Source organism: Vigna unguiculata, chromosome 5 (genome assembly GCF_004118075.2).
Source record: "Vigna unguiculata cultivar IT97K-499-35 chromosome 5, ASM411807v1, whole genome shotgun sequence".
Classification (NCBI taxonomy): domain Eukaryota; kingdom Viridiplantae; phylum Streptophyta; class Magnoliopsida; order Fabales; family Fabaceae; genus Vigna; species Vigna unguiculata.
Window position 1 is genome coordinate 19,520,618 of NC_040283.1, and position 22,545 is coordinate 19,543,162.

The 22,545-nt window shown below is 32.1% G+C and overlaps 1 protein-coding gene across 1 annotated transcript; it reads right to left on the reverse strand.

The window, feature by feature from the left end:
- Positions 1 to 10,039: 10,039 nt before the first annotated feature.
- LOC114184949 (phosphatidylinositol 4-phosphate 5-kinase 5-like) lies at positions 10,040 to 17,847 on the reverse strand. Its single transcript, XM_028072371.1, has 3 exons — positions 16,593 to 17,847; positions 12,587 to 12,848; positions 10,040 to 10,619 (listed from the first exon to the last, which is right to left on the reverse strand). The coding sequence occupies exons 1-3, from the start codon at positions 17,534 to 17,536 to the stop codon at positions 10,443 to 10,445; spliced, it is 1,383 nt and encodes a 460-aa protein (XP_027928172.1). The 5' UTR covers positions 17,537 to 17,847; the 3' UTR covers positions 10,040 to 10,442.
- Between the last annotated feature and the right edge of the window lie 4,698 nt (positions 17,848 to 22,545).

The following is a 22,545-nucleotide window of genomic DNA, read 5'->3' on the forward strand; positions in this document are numbered from 1 at the left end:
TGGCGGGGAGCATGATGGTTCTGGGGTGGTTTTGGGGTGGGAAATGTTGGGAAGGTGAGGATGGAAAGAAATTGATAAAATAATTTAAAAAAAAAAGGAATAAGCTTTGGTTCAAGAAAGAACCAAAGCATAAAGAATAGGCTTCAGCGATGAATCGAAGCCTAAAGTCCTGCCCTTTTTACCTTGTTTGAATATGCTTTAGTTAAAGAACTGAAATTGAATTCCCAAAATAATTGGTGCCAAATCCCTTACTTGCACTAGTGGTGAGACCAACACACCAACAAATCATGCTTTAACACAATAAACTTAAATACACTATCAATTAAGTCAAACACAATATACAAATTTTCAACCAACTAATTCAAATCATACAACACATTCAATTGAACCAAATCACAAATTCATCGTAATCACAAACTAAGGCACAACAGATTTTTAAATAACTAACTTCTCTTACCTGACTTATGAGTACAAAAACAATATCTCTTTTGTCTCTAAGCACTCTTAACCATAAGAAAGACAACATTTGCACTAAAAAGGATCAGATCAATATTTGCACATTTTTAAATAACTAACTTCTCTTACCTGACTTATGAGTACAAAAACAATATCTCTTTTGTCTCTAAGCACTCTTAACCATACGAAAGACAATATTTGCACTAAAAAGGATCAGATCAATTATCTATCCATATCCTAAAAATTCTAATTGATTAGAGTGTTGACAAAAGGAAGATGGACATCTTCCTTCAATAAGGATTTTTGATGATGATGATGACTTATAAAGAAGTATGGAAGACTTGATGATGATGCATAGAAAAATGTTGAAGACTTAAAAGAATGGTTGGATTCAAGAGATACATTGAATACTAGTATATTTTATATTTAAAGTTCTTATTGTAATAGGCTTAACTTTCTTTAGTTAGTTGTAAGATTGTTAGAACAACAGCCAACTCGCAACTCCTCTGAGAAAAACTAATTTTTTGCAAAAATCAGTGTGGTAATCGATTACCAACTTATGATAATCGATTACTAACTCAAAACTTTTATTTTTCAAAAATCCACTTAAGATAATCGATTACCATGAATGGTAATCAGTTATAACTTGGCTCTTCAAAAACAACTTGAAATAATCAATTACCACTATCAGTTATTAAATTATTTGTTCGAAAATGTACATGAGATAATCGATTTTTGTTTTGGGTAATCGATTACTACTGCAAAACTTTGTTTTCGAAAACCACTAGAATAATCGATTATCTTGAGCGGTAATCGATTATATATGGCAGTTGTGACTTAACTTTTTCATATTCTTAACCTAATTTCTAAATAGGCTTCTATAAATAGAGTGGTAGGCTTTCATTATCAAAAACAAAAGTTAGAGAAGTCTAAGTACTTGAGAACTCTCTGTGGGAAGGCTTTGAAAAACCTAGTGTGGGTAGAGCGATAACTTTCATCAAGTAGGATCTTAAGTGATTGAGTGTTGTTGTTGTTGCTAGGAGAAGCCAGTCATCCTTTGTGTGATTCAAAGGAGGTGTTTATTCCTTATGTGATTCAAGGAAGGTGTTTTCATCCCTTGTGTGATTTCAAGGGAGGTGTCTTCATCTCTTGTGTGATTCAAGAGAGGTGTTTTCTAAACCTTTACTCTTTTATAATTTGTTTGTAATCTGATTATTATAGTGATTGAGTTAATCTCTTTGTTTAAGAGATTAACAACTAGACGTAGGATATTTTGATCCGAACCAGTATAAATATCAGTGTTTATCTTCTTCCCTAAACTCTTTATTTATCTGCACTTGTATTTAAAGTAATTGTGACTTTAAGTTAATCACTAAAATTTTGAGAAAATTTTTAAATCTGTTAAGTTTTATCAAAATCCAATTCACCCCCCTCTTGGTTTTTTACCACTGTCTAGTCATTCCGCTGCGTGATAACAACATAGAGATTCATCTAGAGCTTGGAGATAATACATGGAAACCCCAAACCTCACACATGCAATATGAAAACTAAAAAGACTCTAAAAGGAGCAAAAGATGAACTTACTTTGTTCGACAAACTCATTGGGTAGAAAGATAGACCTTGTAGTTAGAAGTCCTATGACGTACTCTGATCTTCAAACAAAGGAAGGACGAAGCCAAAGATATAGAGAGTGGGTAAAGAAATGGTTTAGAAAATTTTTTAGAGAGATGGTAGTTCTTATAAAATGAAACTCAATTAAATAGAAACTTCTATTTATAGACTGACTTTTAATAATAAAATAATTGAGTATCATCTTATAAGATTACTACTACTTTTAGTTATTTTATAGGTCCTTACATTATTCACTAATATGTTGTACTTCACTTCTATATATATTTCAAATTATTAATCAAAGATGTAATACTTTCGGCATTAATTGGAATTCCTTTATTAGAATCAATTTCATGGTCTTAGCTAATGGCCTTTTTTGTGTTTTGTGCATTACTATTAAGGAGTAAAGTGGGGATGTTAATAGCAAGTGTCAAACGAAGTTCCTACAACATGCTATGAACATGTTATTTTTCTTCAAAGGTTATAGATATTGTCTTATTACACCCTTTCAAGGATAAATTGTCATTATGATTGTAGATGTTATTTGATCATTATAGGCATTGTTTATTAGAAGGAATATTATCTAGTGAATGTTTGAGCGTGTAGTGAACTATTGCTTTTCTGCATGCATTTGTTTAGTTACTTAGATGTTAAGCTTATTTTTTATTAACTTGTAATTATTTGGCTTAAATATATATTTAGTCCCTATTTTTGTTATTTTTATTCAATTTGGTCCTTGTTTTCGTTTTGTGTTCAACTAGGTCCTTATTTTCGTCAAATTTTAGTCAATTTGGTCCTTTTGACTAACAGTGTTTAAATAATTAATGTTTTTGAACAATATATGTCACGTGCCAGCTCCTAGTTTTTTTTATTTTTAAATTTTTTTAAAAAAATTTAAAATTTTTTTATTTCAAAAAAATTGTCCACATGTCATGTCACAATTGTGCCATGTGTCAATGATAGTGTCACGTGTTAGTTTATGGTTTTATTATTACTTTTTGTTCAATTTAGTCCCAGTATTCGTTATTTTTGTTCAATTTAGTTCTATATTCGTTAGTTTTGTTTAATTTAGTCCCAAGTTTTGTTAAAATGTAACAATTTAATTTTTAAAATTGGCATTATTATTAGTTATTTTTGAAATTAAATTATAAATTATTATATTTAATTATACATTTAATATAATTCTTAGATTCAATTGTTAAATAGAATATAATTACGTAAATATTATTAAAATATATTATTAAAATTTTAAAAATATATTAACATTTGTAATATTGACATTTAAATCTAAAATATTTAATATTTTTATTGCATTTTAGATATTAAAATCTAAAATATTTTATATTTAAATGTTAATTTTACAAATATTAGTTTACTTTTCTAAAAGATTTTTAAATATCAATTTGAAAATTATTTTAGAATATAAATATTAGAAAAAAATGATAATTATATTCTTATAATATTTTAAATAATTATATTCTATTTAGCAATTAAATATAAGAATTTTATTGAATTTAAAAAATAATTAATAAAAATGTCAATTTTAGAAAAAATATTAATATAATTTGTATAAAAGATATTAAATTTAGTGTCAATTTGATAAATTTGATAAGGAGAAAATTGATTTATTTTAACAAAAATTGGGACTAAATTGAACAAAAATAACGAATATAAGGGACTAAATTGAACAAAAAAATAAATAACACAATCACAAACTGACATGTGACACTACCATTGACATGTGGCACAATTGTGACTTGACATGTGGACAATTTTTTTTAATTAAAAAAATATTTAAAAAAATTAATTTTTTTTAAAAACAAAAAAAAAAAAAACAAAAAAAAAAGAGCTGAAACATGGCATATACTGTTCAAAAACGTTAACTATTTAAACATTGTTAGTGAAAATGACCAAATTGATCAAAATTTGACGAAAATGAAGACCTAATTGAACACAAAATGAAAATGAGGACCAAATTGAATAAAAACAACGAAAATAAGGACCAAGTGTATATTTAAACCTAATTATTTATAGCCCTTTATAAATGTAGGCATTGTTTATAACATATATAAAAATTAAAACAATTTAGTGAGTATGTGATAACACGTATTACTTAATATAAAGGATAATTCATTGAGGTATGCTTTTTCAAAATGGTGTGAGTCGCTTTATCTGTTTAATATGTTCTTTCATTGTTCTTGGGCTTATTTATTAACATTTTAATCAAGACAAACTAATGAAAAAGTTACTTTTTATCTTGTTTTGTGTTATTGATATATTATTGCAAGATGATGGTTATCTCTTCCAAGCTCAAGAAGTTCAATAGAAAGAAAAAAATTCAATATTTAGAGAATAAAGATGGGGTTTTTGCTTAAGGAGTAAGGCAAGAGGGCACCATCTTTTGGAAGTACACCACACATTGTGAGGCATGTTCTAGAGTAGATACAGTGATGAAAACCATCCAACCACCAAATTCTTGGCTAATAAGATAGAAAAAACATGAAGCATCATGAGGAAGACTCTACATTTGAAGAGTTAAATACAAGAATTTTCTTCCTTCCTCTTAGTCTTACACAAATGTATATGGATAATTTTTACTTGTAGGGAAGAAGAGCACAACAATGTTGTGGGTCTTCATGACAAAGTTTACCTCTAATAAGTTGATGTTAAAGAGGCCACATTATGGATTGCATATAAAGGAGGATACATCACTCAGGGCTCACCTTAATGAGCTAAATTCTATTTTGATGGAAGTGATGTAAAATAATTTTTCTTGCCTGGAAAAAATAGCATTTTCTCTAGAAACAAGAGTTTTAGGTAGAGCTTTAAAACTACCTTAAAAAAAGTTCACAATGAAGTTTATTAGACACTTATAAGATATCATCTAATGGTTATATATTTAAGTTCACAAAAATATTTTATAAATTTTTTTAGTGGCAACCAACAGTTATAGTACAACTAGTAGAAAGAGTTAATGAACACTTTGTTTTAATACTAGTTCTTCCTTAACTTTGGCTACATATAATTCTTTAATGATAACAATTAAACTAGCAATATATATACAAGCATTTTTATTGTCACTTCTACCTTACAAGAGTACAAAAAGTCTCTCCAAGTTATTCGCTAAGCTCTCCCTAAGTTTAAGCATAAGTACACAAGACCTTTCTAAGAAAAACACCAAAAAGCTTTTCCCAAAAATTGTATACAATGATTTTACAAGCTATACAACAAAACAAATGGTTTTAACAAGATTCACACTCAAATGAGTGATATTGATGGCCTTCCTCCAAGCAAGCTTGCATTCAACATGAGGAAGGATGGAGCATGATGAAGAAATGGAGCAGAAGCATTGAAATTAGGATAGAAATGGAGTGTTTAGGTTCAGCTATTGTGAGAAACTGAGGGAGAGTTGAGACCAACTCCTAAAGAAGGAAGCTAGATAGGTTTAGAAAGGAGACTAATCTAAAGAGAAATTCAAGACAAGAGTGACTCAAATTGGGCAACATTTCTCTACTAATCTCAAAGTTGAATTACATGTAGTAGATACCTTTATTTATAGGCCAAGAAACCCTAGGGTGGTTTCCAAAAAAGAGAGCCAAAAATCAAATTCAAATGTTTGAATTTTGGACCAAAGGAAACAAGCTTGTGGTCTGAGTTGCCAAGTGTCAAGGTCATGCTTTTCCCATGCATGTGACGTACAAGGAGAGAAAAACCCTAGCTCAGAGTGCAAGCTAGCGCACACCTAGGGTAAAAAAACCATAATTTTAGACGTCACACACAAAGGTTGTCTCTTTTAGGCCCAAAACCATACTACTAGGCCCAAAGCTCAAATAAAAGGTCAAAGAAAATCTTACACTACTTAGCCCAAAATACAAGGTCCAAATTTAATCTATTCTAATATTTACAAACAATGTTGGACCATGAGAAAAGAGTTTATGCCCACTTAACTTAGGTGAAGCTCACTCTTCTTGTATGCACCTGGCCATAGCTGGGGCGTTTTCCATCAGATATAAAATGCAAGACTCCTTGTTCTAAGAGATAATTTAATATATGTAAAGGATTTACAAATATGAACTCTCTTTTACAAATAGTGATATATCATCTTGCTTACATAGTCCAAATAACTGCTAAGTTGTGTCGGGGGTAATATATTTGTCTTGAAACTTTTTATCTATAATGTTTTCAACCCTTACTTGGTTTCCAAACTCCTTAAGTTCCTCAAGCTACAAGAACTTAGCGGCTCTTTGTCTTAGCTCAGCAAGGTTTGATGCATGCTTCTTAAATAAGTTATTCGAGAATGGTCTTGGTTTAAAAGCGGTAACCATGTGATACATGGCGACCTTAAGGTTAAGGTTTTGGATTTTGAATAACACTTTCCTAAATCGTTCCATAAAAGTGTGAAGTTATTCAGGTTTCTCTTGTTTGATGATGATGAGAGTTATTGATATGAAGTGATATGGTCTGCTAGTCGTAAACTATGTCCTAAACTTTGTGACCAAGGTATTGAAGTAGATAAATAAATGAGGAGGAAGGTACGCAAAGCAACTTAATATAACTCCTTCCAAAAATATCGAAAATACTATATAAATAATTGCATTCTTGGAGGGGTGTAGTGTGACTTGCATGATGTATATATCAACATCCTCATTTAGGTATGTAATTCCATTATATTTATCCAACGTGTGACTATTTCAACGTCAAGAAGGTCGTTTTCATAATCCCCTTTGTAAAAAGATGCCAACGAGAAGACGTGTTGAAGTATAGATGCAAACGAGAGGTCGGGATTGTGCATTCTAAAAGTTGTTGACCTCTTGTGTCCTAGGGTAGGTATGTAGATTGGAACCTATGGGATCCCTAGGTTCTTGGTCAGAAGGTAAAGGTATTATCCTACTACCCTCTAATTTTTGCCTCATTTGAGCACTCTCAACTCTTAATGCAACCATTTCCTTAACATTCTAATGATCATATTTTCACTCACATTGAGAACATTTAATCTTAGCTTTGTTGGATCATAATTAAGAATAACTCCAATGTTCTAATTAGAATATGTCCAATTAAGGTTATTTGGACCTCAATTGAAATCATTGATTAAAGTAAGATTTTAGCCTTGTTAGACAATATGATAAACACTAGGCAGTCTAATTTATTGATCTCTGCTAGACCATCTGTGTGCTATAAGTTATGATGATAAATGTTTAAATTCATACATACTATCTTAACATTGGAACATGTGTTTTTGTGTAGTTGAAGGATAAACAAGCCCATACAACATCTACTTTGATACAATGCTAGATTGTATAGTGGACCTATAGACGAGCTAGCAATTAACATGTTCTTGATGATTTGAATTAAACTTAAATAAGCAGGTAAATGATCAAATACTTTCCAAATAAATGAATATTGTGATATGTTGACTAGAATAAATGTTAATTGAATCATATTAATGATTGATGGTCTTATTCACATTAAAAAGGGAAACATGCATAATTCAAATATGGAACAAATTATTATATGCAATTGCGCTTAAATGTGCTTTGTAATTTTATTTGTGATATTGTTTGAATTATTCCCTTAAACAAAAAGATACACGTTTTATGCCAAAGTGATGGAGATACACGTTTGATAATGTAGATTGAGAAAATTCAAGTGTTAGTTTATAAGAGATACATCAATTATATTCAAAGAGCTACATAAGGGAGATGAGAAGGACACACTCTTGATAGATTACATCCTACGTTCCAACGCTCTTAGACTAGTAGAATTGTGCCATTTTTCTATTCTTCATTTTTCTTATTTTCTATTCTTCTCCTTGTCTTCTCCATGAAAGGCTAAACCTCTATGAGTTTATTCTCTTGTGAGTTCACTTTGAATAATGAGGTTTTGTGCAATTCAAATTTATTCTTCATTTTCTATAATAGAATGTGTGCCTAGATCATTTGTTCTTTTTGAATTCTAATTTTTGCTCTTAGAATTGTTTTGAATGCTTGTTGATAATTCTTGTTAGTTTGTTTGATTTTAACAACTTGTTTGCTTAATTTAATATGTAAAAGAATAGAAATCTCACATGTAGAAGCTTGAAAGTGTTAGGTTTTTTAAGGATGGGATTTCACTGGGGAGAACAAACACCAATAAGATCTGAGCCCAACCACATAAGGCATTGACACCACTCTCAACCCAAAACCTTAAGGGACATGCTTACTTGGAACCCGCTCTGATATCACTTGTTAGGTTTATAAAAGAGGTTTCACTGGGAAGAACAAACACCAATGAGATTTGAGCCCAACCACATAAGGCATTGACACCACTCTCAACCCAAAACCTAAAACCTTAAGACAATGAATTTATGGGTCTTTATTCTTATATAGTGTTCTACTTTCTCATTTTTAGTCAATGTGTGACTTAGACTGTGAGATACCTAATAAAGTTATTGATGCTTGTTTAATTAATTTGATTCAAATTGGAAAGTGAAGGAATGATGATTATATAATAACCAATGAAGAATTCAATTGTAAATGAACAGGGAAATCAATCTACTTATTTAATTGTTTTATTTTTATTCTTTTATTACTATCTTCAACAACAACGAACCCCTTTTAATTTACCGCTCCTTTTAATTCTATGCTTTACACAAATGTTTTCGAATTCTAGTTATAGTTTACTAAGATTATAATTGAATTTGTTGGGTAACGCCTTTAGGTTAATTAATTGTATAATTGTATCTATATTTAAAATTTGTTTAAATTTGTTGACTTTCTATACAAAAGGGGTATACTCTTTCAATTTGATTGAACATGACAGTGATCAAATTCATTCTCTTCATTGTCTCCAACTCTTTAAATAATTCCAACATTAGCTTTGTCTAGTCAACATGGTTGTTTTGAGTCTCTTATGAATGATGTCTCTCATCACTCACCATGTTGTGTGTGGTTACCATATGGCTTTGTGAAATGGTCTTCCCTAATCTCATGATGAACACAAAAAATGTTCTTACAAGGTCGAGATGATCCTGAAAGACCACTTACATTATTGAATGACGTCTCAAAGTCTTTTGTTTTAAGCCACTCGATTTTTATGATCTTGATCTTTATTCTAGTGATCTTAGTATTTATTTTCATGATCTGATCTTGGAGTGTAATGTTTACATTGATACTCCAACATTCAAATCAATATTTCAAAATGAAGTTCAATATCACCAATATATGACTTAGTTAAAAGAAGAAATTAACATTTCACCTTGAGATGTTAACCTATTAATACTACCTTTGACCCGTTGAGATGCTAACCTATTAATATTACTTGTATCTATTAAGAGAAGTCCAAATATTCTTTAATCACAGTTTAAATTAAATGTTGTTTAACATAATATTATCTATTACATGATTAGTTGGTAATTCTAAGAATCAATGTCGAGTCAATATAAGTTTCAACCAACCAATGTTGCTGAGAGAATCTCGTGCTTAAGCCATGATGATGGTCATACTAGATGATTTTAGCAACCTTGTAATACACAGATAAACTTGTTTTCATGGACCAATAGTGTTTAAGTCGAAGTAGTGTCTCAAAGAGATTGCTTATCATCTATTTATAATTTTCCATTCTTCAAATTTTTATTCAAGAAAGTGAAGTTATTTTAAGTCATAGTTTGGTGGGGAATGTTTTGTTTTTATTTGTTTGTCGATTTAAACTAAAGGATTCATTAAATGAAAATAAATTGTTTATTTTAATTTTTAAGAGATATTTTAAGCTTCATTTGGACAAGATGATAAATAATCATTTTAACCTTCATTTATATATTTATAATTATTATTAAGATAAATAGTGAATTCAATATAACTCTCGTCGTACACCCTTTGGGCACATTCTGAAAACGTTGACCACTAAAAATGCAGGTGGTTGAAGGCAACCCAAAAAGAATCAGTAAAAATTAGCTTATTGTGAGTAAAATAAATTTACGAGATCTAACTGAAACAGGTTTGAAGTAAGGGAAAGAAATTAACTCTTTATTGTATATATTTCTCCTCTGGTTATTTTAGCAAGCGATTATACAACAAGAGCCGGTGGTAGGTTTCATCTGCACACCAGCACTATAAATTTACAAAAAGTGGAAAAAATGAAAAGTTATCTATAAAATAGTTTTACCGTATGGATGCCATCACCCTTCCTCCCTCTATACAAGGACTGCAGCCGATATGGATAACAAATCTGCTTTCTTTCAGCCAATAATGAAAACATAAAATCAAAGAAAGCAAAATGCCAAAGCAATTATTGCAATGGGGATGAAGCTGTTTAAACTACTGTAGCCACCTACGGAATCGGCTTTCTTCTACAATCTCAACCTTCTCTTGTAATACAAAAAAAAAGCAGCTGAGATACTCTTACATGACAGGAATTGCGAAGCTTTCGGTGTTAACCTGATGCATCCGCTTTTGTGCAGCTTTCACAGCAGCTACTCTGGCTGCATTCGCTGCTCTATTAGAAGCTGCTACAGCTCGGTTTACCCCTTCATCTACCTTTGCCACTTCATACGCTTTCTCTGCTGCTCGTCTTGCTTCCTATTTGTTCAACCAATCAAAACAATTTTTAAGCAAAGTTAAAAGGATAACGCAAGTGATATCCAAAACCAGTATTTCTAATCTCAAATTGTCATAACACAATCGAATGAATCAAGCGATAATAAGGGCAAATATGTTTTTCATACATGTATCGACAATTTTGGTTAAAAAAATTGATTGGTCATCATACAACAACTAATTCTATTTGGACTTTACTCACATATGTTACTTGTGACGTGTTAACCTATTACATTTTTTTTCACATAACTATGTATATCACTGCCGTAACAAATATTGACTGGTCTTAATGCAAAAAGCAGGGTAAGGTAAGCAGACCATATTCACATGTTTAAGAATTTGTGAAATAAATGAGATTTTTTTTTAGTTCTGTTTAGGTCGGTAATTAATCCAAAAAAGCGTCAGTGGGCCAAATAACATGTTAATAAATTATAAAAAGAAATAACGTCTATTCAACTAAAATAAACATGTTTTTTCCTTTAATTTTTTTAAGACAAAATCTAAACAAATATATCATTTTACTAACATTTATAACAAAAATATCAATATTTATAGCATCAAAATTTAAACAACCTTAATTAAAATTTAAGATCCTTGACAAAATACTTGGTAAAATCCACAGTAAGTCTGTGAACCCGAGCATTAAATCCGTTAAGCCCGCAGGTTTTGCAGACTAGACTCAATTTTCCCGATGGTCATAAATGTTTTTTCAAAAGTGAGTTCGTTATTCGCATGGTTTGTGGACTCACCCACCCTAACAAGTATAATTTCATCGTTGAATAGAGAAATGTCTTTGGTCAACTCGTCGACGCCAAACCCCGTCTAGCCAGAGAAGGTTTTCTTGTGGAAGTGGAAGCAGAGGTGTTTGCCACCACCAAGAGCTCAAGGAACTTAGGGATACTGCTTCGGGATTTGTCCAAATTGAAGTGTTTGCAATTTTCCTTTCATTGAGCCCTAGAGCTTATCCAAAATCTAGAATCTAGAGAACCCCTATACAACCTCTCGAGTTCTTCCAGCTCTCCATGAGGTGGCAAACAACTCTTGACTTTCACAAAAATATCCCCAATATTTCCTTATCTGGCGAAAAAAATCCTCATGAACATATAACGCCGCTAACTAGACTTGTCTGCGAGTAGGCATTATGTTCAAAGGATAGTCAATCCACTCACCTTCCTTCTCCTTTCTAGGTAATCATGGTCCAGGGTTAAAATTTATAAATGAATGACTGCTCATAAATTTAACTAAATATAACAATATTTTTGTATTTAAAGAAATTCTTAGTAAACAATAATCCAAAAAAGCCACCTGAATGGTTGCACATGTAAGTAACTAACAAGTCACTTATTTTCTCTCTCTGGTAATGTCTACGTAAGCATTTACTTGACCAGCTAACAGATGTGTGTAAAACCCAAATAAATAATTATTTTGTGCATCAAGACCGGTAAATTTGTTTAATTATACTAAAAAAGAAAACCGACAGTACTTGTATGAAAAAGCATAATAACTTAATACTTTTCACTTAACAATATCCACATCAGCATTTAACATCTCATTTAACAGTTACGACTAAAACTCAAACGGAATTATAGTTGTCGTATGATGACAGATCCATTTTTTGTTACAGTACTAAATGCGAAAATTGACAATGCTTGAATGAAAAACATATTTTATGGTAATAATGAGAAAGGATACTACCCAAGTTAAGTTAGTACAAGGATAGACTGAGACATCATCCTAATCTTTCGAATAACATTATCAATGGCAACCAGAAATGACATACTACATAGGACCCTATGTGAACAATGAGATAAAATATTCAACACTATTCACCCTTATATATATATATATATATATATATATATATATATATATATATATATATATATATAACTTTAAAGAAACATTTAACAAGAACCTACACAAATAATTCATAAACATATAGAATGTACCTGCACTGCATTGAGCACTTTGGAATGAGATAGACCAACAGGAGAAACAGGATTAGTAGTGCTTTGAGTGCTTGGAATGTCAAGAAGTCCATTTTGCCAGTGACCGGATTGGGTTTCACCATTTCTAAATGTATACATGCCAAGTCCTTGCCTTCTACCTTCATGCCAGGCTCCTTCATATAGATGGCCATTTGCAAAATGATATATCCCAAAACCATGCATCTTGTCCGCAAAGTATTCACCCGCATATGTATCACCATTTCTAATTAAACAGATGTAATTAAATTCAAAGAAATGCCACAAATAAACTTTTGATGGTAAGCAGAGAAAAAGGAACACAATTCCATACATAATGTTCACAATAAGGCGTAAAAGTTATTTTTCAGAAATGCTTGTTATACACCAGGATACACCGATGCTTAACATGATGAAGCACCGATTGTTGCATGCCAAGGATCCAACAAATTGATACTAACCACACTGTTAGATTTGCAGAGGAAAATGCAGTGGGTATATTTTGAAATATTCAACACAGTATCTACCAAAAAGTCCAATCATCAGAGAACAGATAAATTGTAACGAAAAAGGGTAAAAATAGATAAACAAAGGATGGAGCTTATTGAGTATCATTCTTCTCCCTGAATTTGAATCAAAATGATAACAGAATCAGAAAAAAGACAGAAAAGAATAAATACAGACTAATGTTTGACACAGGCACTGCTCGAGTAAATCTGAGTGTTGAAGATCCATTTCAACCTCTGCTCCGAAACCAAAAGTTCTCCTCAATTGTTTTTCCTCTCGTATTTAATATACCCTGTCATTTCTCTTTCCCACTGCATAACCAATTTTTTATTGTTTCAGCAAACTGACTCATTCTATTTCTTATGCTCTTGAAAATCGAAATGCCTATCTCTTGCATTCATCATCTGGATTGTAGAGCACATCATACCTACAACTAGGAGTGACAATGCGGATCGACCTGACCCGTTTAAGCCCATCTTTTACTTGGTCCGCAAAATGCAGACTGGACTGGCCCGCCCCGCATTGATAATGTGGGCTCAATAATCTGGCCTACCCGCATAGGTCCTGACCTGCTTATTTTTATTTTTTGTGATTAAGTTGAGTGACCTACAAATTGGGGAACTTTGACAAATTCACAAAAATCAGGGCTTCCAAAATAACCATTGAATATGCTAGTTGAAAAATCCATCAGTCTCAGCCTTGTCAGTTAGAAGTGCGGTGCACTTCCATATGCATTAGTTTCATATGAGGGCAAATACTCTAGGCTTTCCCTAAGTTACTGTCTAATATACCCCTTCATTTGTGTATACATTATTTTTCTAATTAATCAGTCACATGTCTAGTAAATATTCTACTGGTGAAAAACTTTGCCTCTTCCCGACTTCTTTCTTCAGTCCATTCAAAGACATACCTCCAAGGTATTTCAGATCCCTGCAACGCAAAAGGACCTACATATACAATTACAAATTATTCTCTTTAATCTTCAAAAATATGACATTGGCTTCAGACCAAACAACAACTTATGTATATTCCGCATCATAAGGATTGAACCCTCCTAATCACGGTTACACACACAGAAAGCGGAAGAAGAGTGAATTAGTGAACAAAATTCCCACCATTAGAGCATGGAAAGCACCAGAAAACCCCAGAGCAATCATCACAACTTGCAACCTTCGCCATCCAACAACAGTTTAAACTCAAAATAAGACCCACCTGCAAGTATCTTCTCCCAGATACAGGAAAATGTCAAGCTTCTGCAAGTATCATACCTTCCCTCAAAAATGTGTATACTTAATAGTGGATGTTGATGATATAGTCATTACAAAGAATGATGCTACCTGAATATCTCAGCTAATGGAACATTTGTCTAAATATTTTCAGATCAAGAATCTTGGATGCCTCAAAAACTTCTTAGGTATTGAAGTAACTCAATCAAAAGAAAGTGTTGCAATCTCTCAAAGGAAATATGCTCTTAATATCCTAAAAGATGCAGGTATGATTGACGGTAGACCAGTGGATAGTCCTACAAACCTAAATAAAAATGTAATGACAAAATAAGATAAATCTTTCTTTGATTTGAAAAGAAATAGAAGACTGGTTGAAAAACTTATTTATCTTACTATTACTAAACCTTATCTATCTTTTTGCAGTTAGTGTTGTTAGTTGATTCATATAGGCTCCTTGTATTGACCATTGGAATGTTGTCATTTGTATCCTAGGATACCTCAAAAAGACTCTAGGACAAGATTTGTTATATGAAGATAAAGGAAATACTCAAATCTCCGGATATTGTAATGTTGATTGGGCATTGTAATGTTGATTGGGCAGGATCCCTTACTATCAAACTCTACTACGGGATATTTTATTTTCATTGGAGGAAATATTATTGCTTGAAAAAGTAAGAAACAAAATGTAGTTTCCTAGCAATAGTTGAAGTTGAAAAACCAGGTTGCACTCCACATTGCTTTCAATCCAATGTTCCATGAGAGCACTAAACACACAAAGATTGACTGTTACTTTGTTCAGGAAAAGTTGTTGCCCATGGAAATTTGTAAGTTTATCAAATCCAATTATCCACTAGTCGATGTGTTAACAAGATCCTTAAAGGGAACTCAAATTGAATTAATTTGTTCTAAGCTTGGTACATACAATTTATATGCTCCAACTTCAAGAAGAGTGTTAAAATAGGTATGAAATATAGGTAGGTAGTCGTATTGGCAAAATGTTATATGTTGTACCTATTATTGTACCTATTATTGTACCTAAATCTAGTTGATTTTTGCTCTTCCCTATACTCATTGTATCAAAACTTTGTCAATATAAATATGAGAACATAAGAGGAGTGTTCAAACTCTCTCAAACACTCTTAAATATAGTCTCTTTTATTTCTCAACTGATACTAGTTGATAGAAACAGGACCAGAGAAGAAACAAAAATGAAAATTGAACTTTTAGGACCAGCCTTTTCTCCTTGATTCTGAAACATTATGACCGTAGAATCAAGAGGGAAGATGAAAAAGGTGGGATACAAAAAATTATACCTAACAGCTTCCTGAAATTTGAGTGTCCTAATGCTCCCCTCCAAACTAACTCCAAAGCTAAAAGCTCCTCCCTACTATTCGTACAACGTTACACCTACCTCACTATCTCTCCCACCCAAACTGTAGAACTAACCCTCTTCCCAGTCAAATATGGGGGAGTTCAAAAGCTTTAATATGACAGAATAGTAAAAAATCAATCCCATCTGATTGGGAAAAGTAAACATGACAATAATTAAAGAACGGGATTGTCTCAGACTATGACTATGACTTGTTGTTGCTAGTGGTAAAACAGTAGTAAAGTTTGAAACAAAAACACAAGCTCACATAAAATACCATGTTCATTTTTGGTGATAAACCGTCCTAAATGTGCAAAGAAAGAGATCATATACAAGGTTATAGTTTATGTTAAAATAAATCTTAATTGGTTTCGCAATTTTAGCAGTTGTGTTTTCATAAATTCTAAACAGCAAGAAAACACAATCACTGCATATTTGTGCAAAAACCTAGCAGCTTGGAATTGAAGCGGTCCAATTTTTCTGAAGGCTGAAGATGTGTTAAAAATGAATATCCTCAAAAATTGGCTACATAAGACGTATCCACCTAATCCATTGTTATCAACAGGTGCACTGAACTACAGAAGGGAAACCAGGATATTTTCTAATCTGAGAACTACATAACATGTAATACTGATGCTCACACTCAGTAACAGAACCTCCCTCCAACAGCAATCAAAGATACACAGTATCATTCCAATCCAACACAGACGCGCAGCCACCGAAACACCCACACACACATATATATATAGAAAACAAAACCTATCCCCAAGTTCACTACTCTCTCCAAAGTTAGCTTAGAACAATTGTAAACTTTAATTAATTGTTACACAACCCCATAACAGCTATTGAAGCAATCATAGACAAAAAGCACAACAAATTAGAAGCCAACCTGAAATGGTAATGACCAAGGCCATGCTTGACACCCCACTTGAACTCTCCAACGTACCTACTCCCATCCTCGCACGTGTGAACACCACACCCGTGACTTTGTCCATTAGACCACTCGCCGGCGTACACATCCCCGGTGTAAAACCTATACACCCCAAACCCATGTCTCAAACCCTGCCGGTAACACCCTCGGTAGCGACTCCCACGCGCCCAAGTCTCCACCCCATAGCCATCGTATTTTCCATCCACCCAATCCCCCTCGTACCTCCCACTCCTACTATAATAATACACCCCGCTCCCGGAACACTTCCCTCGGTGAAACTCCCCCTCGTAAACGTCGCCGTTCCCGAAGACCTGCACCCAGCACCCCGACGCCACGCGCTTCTCCGACTTGGGCCGCGACCCAATCGTCCAGAACACCGGCAGCTGCGGCGCGGGGCGGGTGACCACAGCGGACGGCGACTTGAGCCGAATAGAGCGGAGCGGCAGCGGAAACGCGAGGTTGAGAGAGAACACAAGCGCGGCGGAGAAGGCGATCGCCGAAAGAAGGTCGAGGAGGAAGGAGCGCGAGACGAGGAAGTAGAGGTAGAGGAGCGGCACCGCGAGTAGGAGCAACGCGCGCTGGCGCCTGACGCGACGCAGCGCGCGGAAGGCGGCGCTCTTGGCAGCGACCGTTACGGAAAAGAAGGCGGCGTTGTGCGACTTGAAGAGAGGCGGCTGGGCGTGCGGGTGGAGGTGCTTCTGCTTCGAGAGCGAGGGCGGAGGGGTTACCTGCGGCGGTCCGGTGCGCTGTTGCGGTGGGGAGATATCGATTTCAATTTGCGGATAGAATTGGTGACGGTGGTGCGGGTGTTTCTGGTATTGCAGGGGCGGCGAAGGATTGAAATCGGAAGAGACGCCTACGCTTTCTTTTCCGATCTGAACCTCTGATTTCTTCTGATGCATTACATAAGGGAAAGAAATCGAAAATCACTCACTCGCTCGCTCGCTCCAACGATTCCGTTATTATCACGTTCCAAATCTTCTACTTGCTATTCTCTGTGTTTTGCTTTTACGGCGTGTCGTTTTGTTTCTTTCTTTGTACCGCCTTTTAATTTCTGGCTCTCGGAGTGGTGGAATTGTGGGTTTAGCGAATCTCTCTCGGGGCACCGCGATGGATGTCTTGTGCTTGAAAATCGGAGTCTGCAAATTGAGTGGAAAATGGAAAGCACAAAGCCAATGGGGAAAATTTTATTTCAAAAAATCTTTTATACACTAGATTTTAAATTAGATTACGGAACTATCCAACCAAACCATATATATATTCCTTTGGACTTTTGCATTTTGAAATCTCATTACGTTAACTTCAAGGTCGCTTTTTCCTTTTTTTTCTTTTTCCTGATATATATAATATAATTGCGGTGGCTGATTGGATCATTAGATGATAATTGGGAAATATAAGTTTGTATTTTATTTTTATTATATTAACTATTTAAATAATTTAACACTATTTTTAAATTTTTTTAATATTTAATTTTTTACTAAATGATGATGCGTAAGCGTAACCGATAATGTAATTATAAAATTTAAATTTGACAAAGAAAAAGTTAGTGTCAGAATATAAGAAAAGTTATAACAAACAAAATGTAAACTTTGTTTCTTTTTACGGTCAAAATATTTTTGAGCTAAAAACATAGTTTTTCAGTTTTTATTTACAGTTTTTAATTTGAATCTCTAGACTTCAGAAAATATTTGATTCAATACTTAATTTTTTATATGCTATTTTATCTTTTTTATACACTAATTAACTAAATTGTTCGTGATAAAATAAAATAAAAATGTTTATTTTTAAGGTCAAATACTAGATTAAATTGAGAGAATAAGATTATGTAGCATTAAATATTAATAAAGCATCGTATATAACAATGAAATAATATGGTATTGGTATATTTGTCATTGAGCAAGTCTTTCACTCCTCGTCTGTGTTTTCTTGGCCGAAAATTTTACGTCGTGAATCTCACGTCCCTAGTTCCTTTTTCATTTTGTCTTTCACACCTTTCTTTGTCACTCAATTCTTAGCTTAAACAAATGTATAATTATGAAAAAATATATATATTTCTTGATTTTTCTTTATCTTCAATCAATATTTGGGGTGTCCAAATTTTTGTTGAATTACTTTTCAGTCTATGTTTTCATTCAAAAATATAAGTTGGGGTTCTCTAATATTTTATAATCTCAATCTGATTTTTAAATTAATGTAATTTGATCTTCTTGAAGCAAAATAATAATTTTTCATCAAAATTGATACTAGGATTATGTAAATTTCATCAGTAAAGAAAATCATCCTTATTTACAACTTCAATCCTTGATGAAAAAATATTGGTCCGATTCCAGAAATATAATGAAAAAATGACAAAATTGTATCATTTTTTCAAAAATTGAGAAAAAAAAACTAGAGGACCAACTTGATATTTTTTAACAAAAAAATGAACTTAAAGATAATTCCAAAAATTTTATATAAACTAGTAAAAACATTGTATTTACATTTTTATAATAATAAAAAATAATAAAACTATAATTATTGTTATAATTAAATATAAATAATTTTTTTAATAATTAAATTTAAAAATAATCAAATACTTCATATAAAAAATAGTTAAATTAAACAAATAATAAATTAAAAATAATATTAATAAAATAATTATTTATATATAAAAATATTTAAAAAAATTAGAAAATAAATGTGGAAAAGAAAACGTTTTCGCATCTATAAATATAAATGTATAAAAAATTATTAAAATATCAAATATATAAAATATATAAAATATATTAAAATATTAAATTTTGAAAATACATATATAAAATTATATAAATATAAAAAAAAATTGGGGCCATGGTCCCCTTTATCAATCCTAAGGTCCGCCATTTCTTTTTTCAATCCATCCCAACGATGCATAAGTTGAAAAGTAGATTTATAATAAAATAATGGTCCTCTCCAAGAAATTTCAACGTCTTTTCCTTTTTTCTTTTAAACCCTTAAAGGAAGGTAAGGATTGTTGTGATTCTTTTTAAAATATTTATGTTTCTCTTCTCGATTACTTACAATACTTTATGAAAACATTTTGTGAAAAATACCAAATCCAGTGAAAATTTTCGTATTTATTTGATACATAAAGTATAATCAAGTTTTCATTTATATTAGAGAATGTAAAAGTTGGAAAAGTTTAGTTTTTCAACAAATTCATAAAATTATTTTCTTATATAAACAAATAAAGAATATAATTACGTTAATCCAGAAGTAAATACTTCATTGAATAATATTTAAACTAATTTTTTTAGTTAGTCTTTAAAATGAATGATGATAACTAATAGAGATAGTTAATTGACCAATGTCAATTGTCACCTATCATAACAAGTTATGACTATGGTGTCAACTGAAATGTTACTTAATGTATCATGTCATTAGACTACCTTTGTTACAACTAATCAACATGAAAGATAGATTTTAACCTAGGATATTAATTTTTAATTCAACGCTTTTAGCGACTAACTAGAAGGCAACATGCACTTTCAAAGATTTGAAACATTATTCGATAAAAATACTTATATTCTTGTGAGTTACTGAAAATGTCAAGAACTAGACATTGTTTAAGTAATTGAAAGAAACTAATATGAAAACTAACGTGATTTTCATGTGTCTCAATCTCTTTGTTAAAAGATTCTTTTAAAGTTGTTTTAATACTTAATTACTTTCAAATATGCAAAATGTGTCTTGATCGTCTTATTAAAAGGCTTTTAAACTGGTTTTGATAATTAAACACCCTTTTTTAAAAATTCAAAAGTTTTTAGTTATATAATTCAACTCCCCTTCTTGTATGTTTTTGCTTAAGAGTATTACACAATTGAACTTCGATTTAGTTGATTGAGAAAGACAAATTGCTAATAAATGTATCACCTAATATTGGTTTCCTTTTTATATACATAATGACTATCTAATAAGATGAAAACAAATTTATGGACAAAATAAATTACTTTATAGACTTGTTGGAACCATTATTACCATATTATTTTGGAAAACAACTTCTAATGTTTGGCAATCATTTACACTTTGATTCTTGACTTCCTTCATATTCTTTGTCTCAAATAATCTTTTCAACTCATCTTCATTTGTTATATTTTGGCTTATCATATTTCAATCAATACACATTGTTTTCTTGATTTAACAAACTTTTGTTTATTTTACCTTTCATTCATCATTTCTTTCTACACTAGTGCAGAAAAAGCCTATTACATCAGTTATTTTGGGCTTATTACATCGGTCATCCGACCGATGTGGTAGTGCCCGATGTAATAAGTGTTTGATATATTACATCGATCCCCGGATTCGATGTAATATCTGTAACATATTACCTCGGTGCACTGTAATCGTTGTAAGCGCTTCAAAAATAAGAAAACAGATCCTGAACATATTACATCGGTTAATGTACAAAACCGTTGTAATATGGGTGTTATTACATCGGTTATGGTCACAACCGATGTAATAGAGACATGATTTTTTTTTTTAAAGTCGATATGTTTTGGGAACTATCCAATAACCTGCAAAAGTCACAAAAATTCCAGATTCCAAACAATTCAAATTTTTGTTTCCTAAAATACAATCATTTACTAAAGCCTATCAAAACTATTAGGCTAAATGTTAAGGCCACAAAATACCTAAAATATCCAAAATAAAACATTTCTAATTACTATCAAAACTAATGTTTTAGCTTAAAAAAATATCTTGCCCATTCCTTACGAATTTCTTCAACTTTATCTTTACCAGTGGCTCGACTCCATCAAAAACCTGAAATATGGAATATATTAATTATGGTGTATCATAGGAAGCAAAGTTAAACATCAATAATTGAATTAACTCTTACATCGGCCCATGAATCAACAATGGTAGCACGAACTATAGTCCACATCCAATGCATAACGTAGTATCCACATTCTAAGCTTCCACGTTGCCTATTGCACTAATATATGAAATTTATGTAATTAATATATGAAGAACTAAGACATTTTTTGTTGATAATATGTAGATTCAATGCAAAGTACATACCTTAGGATAAATCCAATCAAGATGAGATGAAGATGCAGTGGATTTACCATCCAAGACACCACTTACATTAATAGCACTAAAATAAAAGTCATTAGTAATTTACAATATAATCATGATAAAACACATTACATTTGTAATGAACACATACCTTTGTATTAAAGTTTTCATTTCTTTGCTTGGCTTCTTGTGCAATGAACAAAACCATACGATAATACGGTCTATGGGGCAAATAATAATCAATTGTCAATGACACCTGGTAAATAAGAATTTTAGTTAGTGATATGAAATTAGTTAGATGATAACTAAAGTAAGAGTCCAACTTACCCTTCAATATAAGAGGCGATGTAAATTCTTTTCTTGGATTCATGAATCCATCGTTGAATATATCTTTAAGTGTGCATTGATCTATTCCCAAACTTTTGTATAATTTGAGGCTCAAGGAAACCATAAATATCATTGTGCCCCGCATTGACAATTAATTCATTTAGATAACTACATTCATACAAATTCAGAAGGCTAAGGTTGATTTCACAAAAAACATAAGATAAATGCAAAATCTAAATTTAGAATGCACTCACATAATCCAAAGTTGAATGATTGTAATGTTCAACATCTGACTACCCTGTATTATTTCCTACAAATCTAACATGTTCACATACAAAGGTATATTGCCATTGTCAATGCCAAATATTGTTGCATCCCAAGGAATGGGAAAAGGTTCTTGATTAGGGGTGGCAATACAGGCTGAGCCCAACGGGCCAGCCCGTTAGCCCGTTATTAAAGGAACGGGTTGGGTCAGAATTTTCAACCTGTGGCCCGTTCTAACCCGGCCAATCTAGCCCGTCAATAGGTCGGGTGCATGACAGGCTAGCCG